The following is a 12,298-nucleotide window of genomic DNA, read 5'->3' on the forward strand; positions in this document are numbered from 1 at the left end:
CTGTCTTTCACAAGAAAAAAATCCAACTTCAGATTATGAACTTTGGGAGAAGAAATCAAAGACTCCATGAAAGGAATAAAAATCAATATTTGAACTTGAAATTTTTTAGCTTTCCATCAATATATTAAAGTTTATATTTGGAGTATTGGACTTTTTTAAAAGGACAGCAAGAGTTTTGCCAAATTTTTATTAGACAAAAAGAAATACACCGACAAAAAAAGAAAAAGAAGAAACAACTAAAACAACTCCACTCGTTCCACCACTACGTACGGCCTTCACTCAAAAGAAAAAGAAAAATGCAGCAAGCAGCAAAACAGACAAAAGAAAAAGGAGAGAGACACCACTATGAAAAAAAAAAGCCTCCTAAAATAAAGAGCTTGTGGTAAACTGCTGTACCTCTTTCTTGATCAGATAAGCTATCTCTAGTACTGCCTTTTTCATCCTGCCTGAATGTATTTGACTTTAAAGGCAAGCTTGAAAGTTTAACCCAAAACTCGAACACTGGAATATTGATCCCGAGACCTATTTTTCAAGTATGAGCTGCTTTTTTTCCACCTAATGACACAGAAAGTGAAACATAATTAGGCAATGGCACCTGCCCATGACCAACCAAGCAATACTTTTATATAGGGATAAAAATGGTAGTACAGTTTCCGTCTTTCCATCCATTCGACCGTCCATCCATTCGACCGGTTGAAGGGTTCAGAGTATATTAGAGCACTACCACAAAAGTAATTTTTAGAGACGGGTAAACATCAATCGTAGGGGCGGATGCAGTATCCGCTCCTAATTCTCGCAACTACAAATAGCTATTTGTAGAAGCAGGTAACGTGCATGTCCCTAAAAATCGATTTCTAGAAACATATCATGGCCGTCCTACGAATCCATTTCTAGAAATGGATCATGTCATGACCTATTCCTACATGTCATTTTCTAGAAAATAAAAAAATTAGAAAAAAATCAAAAACAGCAGAATAAAAAAAATATCCCAACCACCACCACGAGCCCCTCTACTATAAGGTACAATTTTATTGACAAAATATATACACTTTGCATCAACCGTGATTCGAACCGCTTACATTAATCCTCGCGCGAACCCTTTCCCCCGTACAACATAGTGACTTGTGACTCTATGGGGTATGCTATTCTTTTGTATTAACTCTGAAACCGATTGGTAGGAGCTGTCACCCGCCTCTAAAAATATTTTTCTATTTTATTCCGAAAATTTATTTAAATTTTTAAATAAAGCAAAACAAATTAAAAAACTGAATCTTCTACACTATGATTATTGTGTACTATAGATACATAAAAAATATACCAAGTATATTCCAGTCCAGTGTATATAAAGATTAAGATTGTGAAAATCTCAAAGTATAACTTGAGTTGTATGAGATACCATATAGTCATAGCCATAAGATACTTATAATAATTTTTTGGACTATTAAATGACCTTAATGAAAAAGTTATTAACTACAAAGTTTTAGGTCTCGCCATCCTCTATAATTTTGATATAAAGTTTGACTTCATCCGAGATCAATGAAAAAGTATAAATTTTTGCGTGGGGCAATTTGTAGGAGCGCGTCATACCATCACTCGCCCCTAAAAATCGATTTCTAGGGATGGATGATGCCATGACCTGTTCCTACAAATCAATTTGTAGGAATGGTTCACGTCGTCATCCGTTTCTACAAATGGCAACCATTCCCAGGGATGGGCGATGGCGTCATCCACCCCTAGAAATAGTCACCGGACGTGTGACGCCATATCCGTCCCTAAAAATACATTTCTAGGGACGGATCGGATGCTACAATAATCTCGTTCTTTTTATAGAAGCGGTTTTGCCTCTTAGGCCGCCCCTAGAAAAAACGAAACGTTTCTGCAAATCGTAGTGGAGACTAAATGGAATGCACCATATCTATAACCGGATATTCAATATCTGTACTATATCCGTATCCGAATATTCAAGTGGGATATATGATATGCGAATAAGATGGATATCAATATCGGCCACTTTTCATACTATTCATTTCAGAATCCGTATCCGAATAAAAATAAGTATCTATATTCGTATTTGTAAATATCTATCCGAATTCAATCTGTTTTCATCCCTACTTTTACATTACAAACCAAGTGAGCGTGTAGAGAGATGGGATGAGAAGGGAAAACATGGGATCTACCGATGGAGGTAGAGAAAACAGTTGTGGATACAAAATAACAGTACAGAGGAGGGCTGATCCACTTCTCTCTTCCTTCCCACTCTATTTTCTTCTTCTCTGTCATGAGATAGAGCATACCCATATAGATGAATGGACTTTAAAGAAAAGCTTGAAAGTTTAACTCAAGACTAGAAGCTTTTTAAAACATCCAACTGGTTGCACGCGAACGCCTAAATAGAAATTTGGACACCAATTTCCAACTGTGACCCACACTTTTGCACCAAATAGCCCAGTAAAAGATGGCCAAGCAATGTCACTTGTCCGTTACCAACCAAATGGTGCTCGTACATTCTGCGCGAGTGGTCAGTGTGGTGGGCACGGAATGAGAAGGGGAAACAGCCGATTGAGGTAGAAAAGAAACAGTGGTGGGGGTCATCCACCTCTCTCTTCCTCTCCCTCTTCATTTTCTTCTTCTGCCTCCTCATTTTTCTTCTTCTTATCACGAGAGGGAAACGTGCGTGTGGGAGAGGGAAACGTGTCGAATCAGCTTCTCTTGCTTGTACGCTCGTATATTAGTTGTTCAAGTACATAATTAATTGGCCAACACATGTACTAGTTCATCTTACAATTTGTTTCATCTGATTAAATACGAAGCTCCAATTAGGAAATTTAAGCGTGGCTACTCGCCCCCCTACGCGGTGGCCGTCTTTGCATTATTCTTGACGAACTCGTCCCTGAGCTGCCTCCGCAGGATCTTGCCGGACACTGACTTGGGGATGGCGTCCACGAACCGCAGCAGCCGGAGCTTCTTGTACGACGCCACGCGCGCCGCCACGTACGCCATCATGTCCGCCTCGCTCTCCGCCGCGCCGCGCCGCCGCACCACGCACGACACCGGGACCTCGCCGGCCTCCTCGTCCGGCAGCCTGCACGTCGGCCAACGGCGCCGGTCAAGCTCGCTCCATGCATGTGTAACTCATGTTGATCTGATATATATCGGTCGCTGGCTGCTTACCCGAAGACGGCCGCGTCTTCCACCGACGGGTGCGACAGGAGAATGGCCTCCAGCTCGGCAGGAGCAACCTGCAACGAGTCAGTCAGCAATCCATCTCGATCAGTGCGTGACGAACAGAGCAGCAAGCTCCGAGTGGCTGGTGGCTGGCTGTACCTGGAAGCCCTTGTACTTGATGAGCTCCTTGATCCGGTCCACGATGAAGACGTCGCCGTCGTCGTCGATGTACCCGACGTCGCCGGTGTGGAGCCACCCCTTGTCGTCGATGGTGCGCTCCGTCTCCTCCTTCTGCCTGTAGTAGCCCTGCATCACGGCCTGGCTCCGGACGCAGACCTCCCCGGGCGTGTTCTTGGGCAGGGACCGGCCCGTGTCCGGGTCGATGAACTTCACCTCCAGGTTGGGCAGGATGAACCCGACCGAGTTCTTCTTGGCGATCTGGACGGGGCCCTTCTGCGGGTCGCCGCCGCCGGCGTGCGTCAGCGTGATGCAGCTGTGCTCCGTCAGCCCGTACGCCTCCTCCACCTGCACCCCCGGGAACTTGTTTTGGAACGCCGCGAGGAGGTCCGGGGCCAGCGGCGCGGCGGCGGTCATGACGGACCGAAGGGCGAGGCCGGAGAGGTCGAACTCGTCGGCGACGGGGCTCTTCACCATGGCCAGCATCACGGGCGGCACGAGGGGCGCGAACATGACGCGGTGCGTCACCAGCGCGCCCAGGAAGGTGCGCAGGTCGAAGCGGTCCATCACCACCACCGTGCCCTTGTGCCGCAGCGTCGAGCAGCAGATGCCGGTGATGCCGTAGATGTGGAAGAAGGGCATGAGGCCCAGCGTGACGACCTGCCCAAGCAGCTCCTGCCCGACGGCGAACATGGAGGAGCAGAGGTTGGACACCAGATTCCGGTGGCTCAGCATCACGCCCTTGGAGACCCCCGTGGTGCCCGACGAGTAGGGCAGCGCGCACAGGTCCGACTGCTGCACGGGATCTAGCGCCACCACCGGCGCGCCCGTGCGGTCCGCGGCGGCGAGGAGCTCGTCCCAACTGATCGCGCCGGGCATGCACTCCACGTCGCCGATGCCGATCACCGGCACGCCAGCGCCCTTCACCTTGTCGTAGGCCACCTCGTTGGCGACCACGAGCTTGGCCTCCGAGTCCTCCACCTGCTTCCTGATCTCCGCGGCGACGGCGCGCGGGTTCACGCCGGAGAAGACCGCGCCCGCGGACATGATCCCGAGCGACACAACCGGGTACACGGCGAGGTTCGGGAGCGCCACCACCACCACGTGGCCCTTGCGGACGCCCACCGACCGCAGCGCCCGGGCGAACCGCGCCACGTCCCGGCACACCTCGCCGTAGGTGTAGGACCGACCCCCTGGCGCGGCCTCCACGAGCGCCACCTTGTCGGCGTACGCCTCGGCGCCCGCCAGCACGAACTCGGGCACCGTGACGTCGTCCGGCACGGCCACCGGCGGGAACCGGCTCCGGAAGATGTGCTCCTCCTCCTCCTCCTCACGCACGGCGGCGATGGCCGCGTCGCCCATCCTGAGCTGCAGGCTGCTGCTGGTTGGTTCTCGGGTGTTGGTGGCGAGTGCGGTGGCGAGCAGGAGGAAGGGTGCGGCCTTGGCATTTGTAGAGAGGAGGAGAGGTGGTCTTGGCGAGGGGTGGTGACGGGAGGAAGGTGAAGGCATGCGGCTCGCGGCGGTGACACAATTCTTGTGTGGTGTCAGGGCAAGTGGTGTGCAGGTGAGGTTTGGTTGGGTCATGGCCTTTGAGCTGAGCTCTCTCGCCAAAGACTTCGGCTTGCATTTGGCTGTTATAACACCCCTCTTCTCGTCCTAAACTCGTAATCTTGTGCAGTAACTACAACTGCGTGTTCTCCAAAACAAAGGTTGTTAGAACATCTAGATGACCCTCAGGGCTCTAACATCGTGTTTAACAAATAAACTAACAGTAGTTAAGCACAACTGTTATCCTGCAATGCATTATGTATGCGTGCCATTACGCATTTGTTCGCAGGAAATGTGTGGCTTTCTGTCATCTACCTTGTCAATCACAACTGCCTTGTATGTGTCTCCACTTTTTATCTTAATTTCCTCTACAGTTCGGGATGCAAGTGGGTTGAAATTGGGTCAACCCGTGATTGACCTGTACAACCCGTGAAGATTATTTTGAAGTTTTGGCGGGTTACACTGACCAATTACGATTGTTACCCAAATGACCCAATGGGTTACCCAAAATAGCAAAGCTTGGCGATTCAAAGCATGCACCAAAACCATGCCTGTCGCTGTTACCAGCCGGCCAGCGCCCGTCGAAGCTGCTGGAGAGAAGCAGAGGGGCCGCCCTTCGTCTTGGAGCTGCACCTCGTCGAGGAACTCTGCTGGACCACTGCTGGTAGCAACGCCGCGGCCGTCGTCCTCTGACCACCCGGCGACTCACCAGCAGTAGGAAGAGATGGCAAAGGAGAAGCCGCAGCATCAGCAGCAGGCAAGCAGACTCCTGCTCTCCAAGATGCTCCGCGGCAGGGCAGCGAACCAATAGAAGCTCGCCGCGCTGCAGACCTGCAGTTCTCTGTCTCCTTCAAGATGGTGGCCAGCAACCCGCTGCTGTGGCACTAACGCCCTTGGTATTTTATTCGATGACGCGCCCTCAAATTCTTCTTCATCGGAGGCCATGGAGGAGGACGCTGGGGAGTGGGGACTACAGCTCCAAAAATTTCATAGCTTCCTAGTCGTCCCTAGCCTGTGAGTGAATTTCAAAGATCACATACTGTTCGACTAGTTAACAATGAATTGCAGGGGGCGGAGCTACGTTTTGCTTATTGGGGTTAGTGGACCCTGATAAATTTGTGCAAAATCAGTGGAAATCGTTGCTGGTTACTGTTTCTTAAAGGCAAAGATCCTAGCGTGCAATAGGAAAGACCCTGTTCCCATTTTCGGCTGGCTTCGCCCCCTGATGAATTGGACTGAAGAAGGCTAGCAACATGCATCTTTGCTATTGGCAAGGCAATTAGAGAAAAGAGCTCGATACACCATCATTGATTTTACCCTGCGCTACCACCCAACTAGCCAAAAGGTTCTATTGTGGTCTAGTTAACACTCTTGCTAACCATTCATCCCTTGATGTGGTCTACATGTACGCAACTTCACTGTTTTACATGTACATCGCATCTTTGCGTACCTCTAGAATAGTCAAAGACTCCAACCTAGTTAGGGCCTGTTTGGATCCAAGAGCAAATGGCAAAAGGGCAAATGGTAAAATTTTTGCTCCTGTCACATCAGATGTTTGGATGCTAATTAGAAGTATTAAATATAGTTTAATTAAAAAACTAATTACATAGATGAGGACTAAATGACGAGACGAATCTATTAAGCCTAATTAATCCATAATTAGCAAAATTACGGTAGCATTTGCCCTTTTGCACTTTGGGGTGTTTGGATCCAAAAGTGCAAAAAAAGTGCAAAAGAGCAAAAGTTTTGCACTTTCTCTTTCTCTTTCCCTTGGATCCAAACAGGCACTTAGGTAGGTTTCACGGGTATAATCTTTCCAACTAATGAACAATTGCAGAAAGAGATAATAGTGACAAGGGTAAATTGAACAAAAAAAGTTGTTATCACGACCTGAAACTGCGATGAAAGTTATGTGTGCCTATTTGGTAGAGCACCTACAGCAGCCTCCAGGCTAAATCTAGAAGAAACTGCCAAACAATTTTTTTTTTCTGAAAGGCGATTCTGTTAGAATTGCCAAAACTTAAAATTAACGGCAAGATTATCCAGAATCTTAACATAACCTAGTTCATGACAAATCAATCTAATGCGGAATAAACGGTAATCTTTATACCAGCGTTAGCAGTTGCAGCAGCCATTTACGCCTGATCCGTAGAGGAAGTAGGCGTTCTTGTCGGTGTAGGAGATGCAGCGGCGAATCGGCGTCCTCCGGGCGCCAACGGGAGTGCTTGGCCTTCCAAACCCCTCCAATGCCCTTAGCGATTAGACTAGCGGTGGCTAGGGTTTTAGATTGAGATTAATTAGGTCATTAGGGTGCTAACCACGACCTTATGTTTATAGGCACTGTGGGGCTGGGGGCCAGCCTCTGGAAACAGGCCTAATGGGCCTGCTGATCACAGCCCATTAGGGTTTTATCATTAGGTTTCCTTAATCACGTTTAGATGGTTTAAACGTTTTTCTTAACAGTGAAGATCACAATATCTTAACAGAATTTATTTCCAACATTCTCCCACTTGATCGAACGGTTAAGGCTAATGTTCGTATCATACTAATGTTCATCCTTAGTAGTAACAGAAAGTACCGGACCAATGCGTCGTCAGTAGCTTGATGCACTACTGGGACCCCATTACCCACAGTCTCACTGAAACACCTCGGTAGAACGCTTATTCATTAGTTGGGAGTTATAATGGCCCTAAACCAGGACCTAAAGACTATCCACCAAACCCATATTAGTAACGTGCTGCTTAAACACGTTCGGTGGTAAGCCTTTAGTGAGCGGATCCGCTAACATAGAATTAGTTCTTATGTGCTCAATCTTAATGGTTCGATCCTGGCATCTTTCTTTCACAACACGATACTTAAGGTCAATGTGTTTGGAAGCACCACTTGACTTGTTGTTACTCGAAAAGAATACTGCAGACTGATTATCGCAGTATAACGTTATAGGTTTCGTAATGCTGTCAATTACCTTGAGGCCCGGAATAAAATTCTTAAGCCAAACAGCCTGTCCAGTTGCTTCATAGCATGCCACAAACTCAGCTTGCATCGTCGACGTTGCAACTAAACTTTGCTTAGAGCTTTTCCATGATATAGCTCCACCAGCTAACGTGTAGATATATCCTGACGTAGATTTTCTACTATCCACACATCCAGCAAAGTCAGCATCAGTATAACCCACAACTTCAAGGTTATCTGATCTTCTGTATGTGAGCATGAAGTCTTTAGTGCCTTGGCAGTAACGTAATGCCTTCTTGACACCAACCCAGTGGACCTTTCCGGGATTTTTCTGATATCTTCCAAACATTCCGGTAGCAAAAGCCAAGTCAGGACGCGTACAGACTTGTGCATACATCAGGCTTCCGACAGCTGAAGCATAAGGTATGTCCTTCATTTCATCTGATTCCAATTGGTTCTTAGGACATTGGGCTTCATTAAACTTATCGCCCTTCGCTAATGGAACAGGTGTGGCCTTACTCTTATCCATATTAAATCTCTTAAGCATTTTCTCAATATATGCCTTTTGAGACAATCCTAGTACTCCTTTGGTCCTATCTCGGTGTATCTCAATGCCCAGAACATAAGAGGCTTCACCAAGATCTTTCATATCAAAATTGGATGAAAGAAATCCCTTTGTCTCATGCAGCATACGCTTATCGCTGCTCGCTAATAGGATATCATCCACATAAAGCACTAGAATTATAAATTTACCACCCTTTATCTTAGTATAGATACAATTATCTATATCATTCTCCTTAAATCCGAATTTCTTAATCACTTGATCGAATTTAAGGTTCCACTGTCGTGACGCTTGCTTAAGCCCGTAAATAAATTTTTTAAGTCTGCATCCTAAATGTTCCTTGCCCTTCACAACAAAACCTTCCGGTTGTGCCATGAAAATGGTCTCATCCAAGTCACCATTCAAGAACGCAGTTTTGACATCCATCTGATGTAGCTCTAAGTCATAATGAGCTACTAGCGCCATAACTGAAGCGTCCCCCCATCAGGGAAGACTTAAAAGTGTGAATTTATCAGTCCCAGGAGGCTGATAACACTTTTATTACAACAGATGGTACATCACCGTACAACTCTTCGCGGTAATGGGCAGTGAAGCGCCACTATCGCGAGGATTACAACTAAAACCCACACCACTACACTAGTTACGAAAAGGGGATCATCAGAGTCTTGCGCCATGCGGAATCCAACGGTGGCCTCAACCACAGGCAAGACTGGGTGCAGGACGAAACCCTACTCGTTGTCTTCGGGGACGTAGTCTGGGTCTTCCACTGTAAAAGTAAGAATGGGGTGAGTACAAACGTACTCAGCAAGTCCAATCACACCCACGGAGGGGGGGTATAACAGAAATTAATGCAAAGGACAATCCAAGGGTACGGTTAGGGTTTGTTTGCGGAAATCTCGGTTATATGCAAAGGTTCGTTTATAAATACTTTCAAAACTAGTTTTCAAACACCAAGAAGCACGTAGTGTTGATCCACACGGGATCCAAGTTTTAAACTGCTACCGGACTCCCCGTCCGCCGTAGCGCACGGCACAACTGCCGGACACCTTCCAAACAACTCGCACCATCCCAACCATTCCCAAAGAGAAACACTAGTTATGTGACCACACCGTAACTTGCCCAATGCCGTGGGCACGGCTATTCGAATAGATTTTCAACTCTGCAGAGGTGTGCAACTTTACCCACAGGTGGGGTACCACAGCACGAACACCTTAGTGCCGGTGCAGATCCCATCGAAGCCCTTACCCACCTTAGCTAGACCTGACTAGCCACCACGGGATTTATCAAGGGGTCATTCGACCTACCACCGAGGTTTAACCGGGGCATAAGTCACACAGAGCTTATCCCGTCTCCTTGATCACCCGTTGCTCCCAGCTCTCCTGATGGCTATCAGACTAACTAGTGGGGTTAGGCCAAGCCGTTGCCCATACAACGATCAAGTGGTTTGCACGACAGGAAGCTAGGTGAGACGACACATCAACTCGGTCCTTAGGGGTGACAAGATGGATATCTCCCCTCCACGCTCAACCACACAGGTACGAGCACACCAACGGCAATTCACACAGAAATGCCATCCATCCCGTCCGACTCGTTTCTCAAATCCACATTTTACCCTTTCCCACACACACGCATTTTCTTTATAAAATCAGGTGGTCAAGGTATGGTTGTCACAACAAGGGTGGCTATCCTACCATGGTTACGGCACGCAAAACCATGCAATTTTATAAAACAGGCCATCGGGTTGTGTTTATAAAAACTAGGACAAAAACATGCATCAAAGGGCGGAATTGAACTTGCCATCGTCAAATCCTTGCGGAAAGTCCTGATCAAAGCACTGTCCCTCGGGTTCGGGGTCGCAGTACTGGTCCTCGGTTGCTTGGTTGCAGTCGGGAACTTCTTCGTTCACTCCGTGTCCTACGACGCAAACAAACAGACATACAATCAAGCGTAAGAACTAAAAGTCTTTATCGTTGGGCTTGAATCGGAAATAATTTAGTTACGGAGTTAGGGGTGATATCTTTGGGTGGTTTCTTAATGGCATGGCTAAAACTATACTAGAAAGGGTGTGGTAAAGTTTCGGGTCGATCGGAGGTCGTTTCGCACATAAAATGACGAGCCAAAGATGGCTTCAGTGGTTAAACGGGGGTTCGAGGGCTTGTTCCTAAATATCCGGAAAGAGTGTGGACCTATTTGTAAATCCTAGAAATACCCTAAGCATGCTAAAAGGTGTCGAATATGTTTAGGTTTATGTTCCGAGGGGTTTGATTTGAATTAACGGAAAGGGTAGGGCTATTTTTGCAAAAGGGGATAGATAAAGGGGTTTCTTTGGAGAGAAATAGAGAAGGGGAGGGGGCTTTGGGTAAAACCGCCCCTTTCTTCCTCCTCTTGCCAGTAGAGAACAGAGGAGGGGAGGGGGGGGTACGGCGCCGGCCTAATTCCGGCGGCCGAGGCCCGGGGCAGCTCGAGCGCGTGGGGGAAAAGGGAGAGGGGGCCAAGGGGACCCGATTCCCCTGCTCACCTTGAGCCGGGGCGAGGTGTGGGAGTGGGGCGGCGGAGGTCAGTGGTGGTGGCCGCAGGAGCTCGGCGGGCGGCGCGTGGGCTCGGGGAGGCGAGGGGCCGGGTGGTTGAGCGGGTCGTGGAATGGGTGAGCCGCGCGGGGAGCCGATTTATAGAGGACGGGGGCGACGGGGCGGAGGAGAACGTGATGATGGCGGCCGGCGGGCGGTGCGGGGTGCCTTCAATGGCGCTCGGCCGCTTGTGGTTGTCGCGGAGCGGGGCACGAGCGGCGAGGTGGACGGGACGGCTCGGCCAGCGGCGGGCGGCGCGGTGACTTGGCGTGGCCGGACGACGGAGAGAGCGGCCGGCAGTACCGCGCGTGGGCGCGCACAGGGGCGGCCAGCGGCGGGAACGGGGCGTGCACGCGGCTGGTGTGCTGGCGGACGCGGGCCCGGCGCGCGCGCGACGGAGCAGGCGTGGCGCGGCGCGGTGCGCGGCCGGCAGGGGCTGGCGCCCGGGCACGCGCGCAGGGGGGAGGAGAGGCGGCGTGGCTGGTGCGGCGAGGTGCAGCCAGGGCCGGCGGTGCTCAGGAGCAGGAGGAGGGGAGGAGAGAAGGGGGAAGGGAGGAGGAGAAGGAAAGAAGAAACAGGAAAAAGGGAAAAGGAAGGAAAGAAAGAAAGAAAGAAAGAAAGAAAGGGAAAAGAGATTGGAGAAAGGAAAAGAAAAGAGAAGAAAAGAGAGGAAATGGGAGAGAGAGGGGGGAGGGCGTGTCGGCGCCGGTCACGGCGACGTCCGTGGCCGGTCGGCCACGCGCGTGCGGGATTCGCGCGCTGCGCGAGAAAGGATTGTGCCGGCGCTAATCGCGGCGGATGAACGCGCGTAGGCGGCAGGCCTCCGAGCGGCGCGGGACAGGACGGCGGTAGGGTTTTAGTGTCGGTTAGAAGGGGTTAGGGTTAGGATTTCGACAACAAGTGGTTTTTAATTGGAACACTCTAGCGCGTGGTTTACTTGGGTAAATTTTCAGGGCGTTACAAACCTACCCCACTTAAATGAATCTCGTCCTCGAGATTCGGCTGGCTTCTAAATAGATGGGGAAACTCCTTCTTTAGCGCCTCTTCGCGTTCCCATGTCGCTTCTTCTACCCCATGTCTACTCCACTGAACCCTGCATATCCGTGCTTCGGAGTTTCTTGTCTTCCTAGTGACAGTGTCCAGGATTTTGACCGGTATTTCTTGGTATCGCAGATCCGGTTGTAGATCGATCGTTTCCGCAGGCACATGTTCTCCCTCGGGCACTCTTAGACACCTCCTTAACTGCGAGACATGGAATACTGGATGTATATCTGACATTTCTTCCGGTAACTCCAGTCGGTATGCCACTGCTCCGACTTTCTTCAGA

At 49.4% G+C, this 12,298-nt stretch overlaps 1 protein-coding gene across 1 annotated transcript; it reads right to left on the minus strand.

Moving 5' to 3' along the window:
* Positions 1–2,760: 2,760 nt before the first annotated feature.
* Positions 2,761–4,926, minus strand: LOC112901377 (4-coumarate--CoA ligase-like 9). The gene is made up of 3 exons (XM_025970272.1): positions 3,325–4,926; positions 3,172–3,239; positions 2,761–3,082 (listed from the first exon to the last, which is right to left on the minus strand). Exons 1-3 carry the CDS (start codon positions 4,924–4,926, stop codon positions 2,848–2,850), a joined length of 1,905 nt encoding a protein of 634 aa, XP_025826057.1. The 3' UTR covers positions 2,761–2,847.
* Between the last annotated feature and the right edge of the window lie 7,372 nt (positions 4,927–12,298).

This window comes from Panicum hallii, chromosome 7 (assembly GCF_002211085.1).
Source record: "Panicum hallii strain FIL2 chromosome 7, PHallii_v3.1, whole genome shotgun sequence".
Taxonomy (NCBI): domain Eukaryota; kingdom Viridiplantae; phylum Streptophyta; class Magnoliopsida; order Poales; family Poaceae; genus Panicum; species Panicum hallii.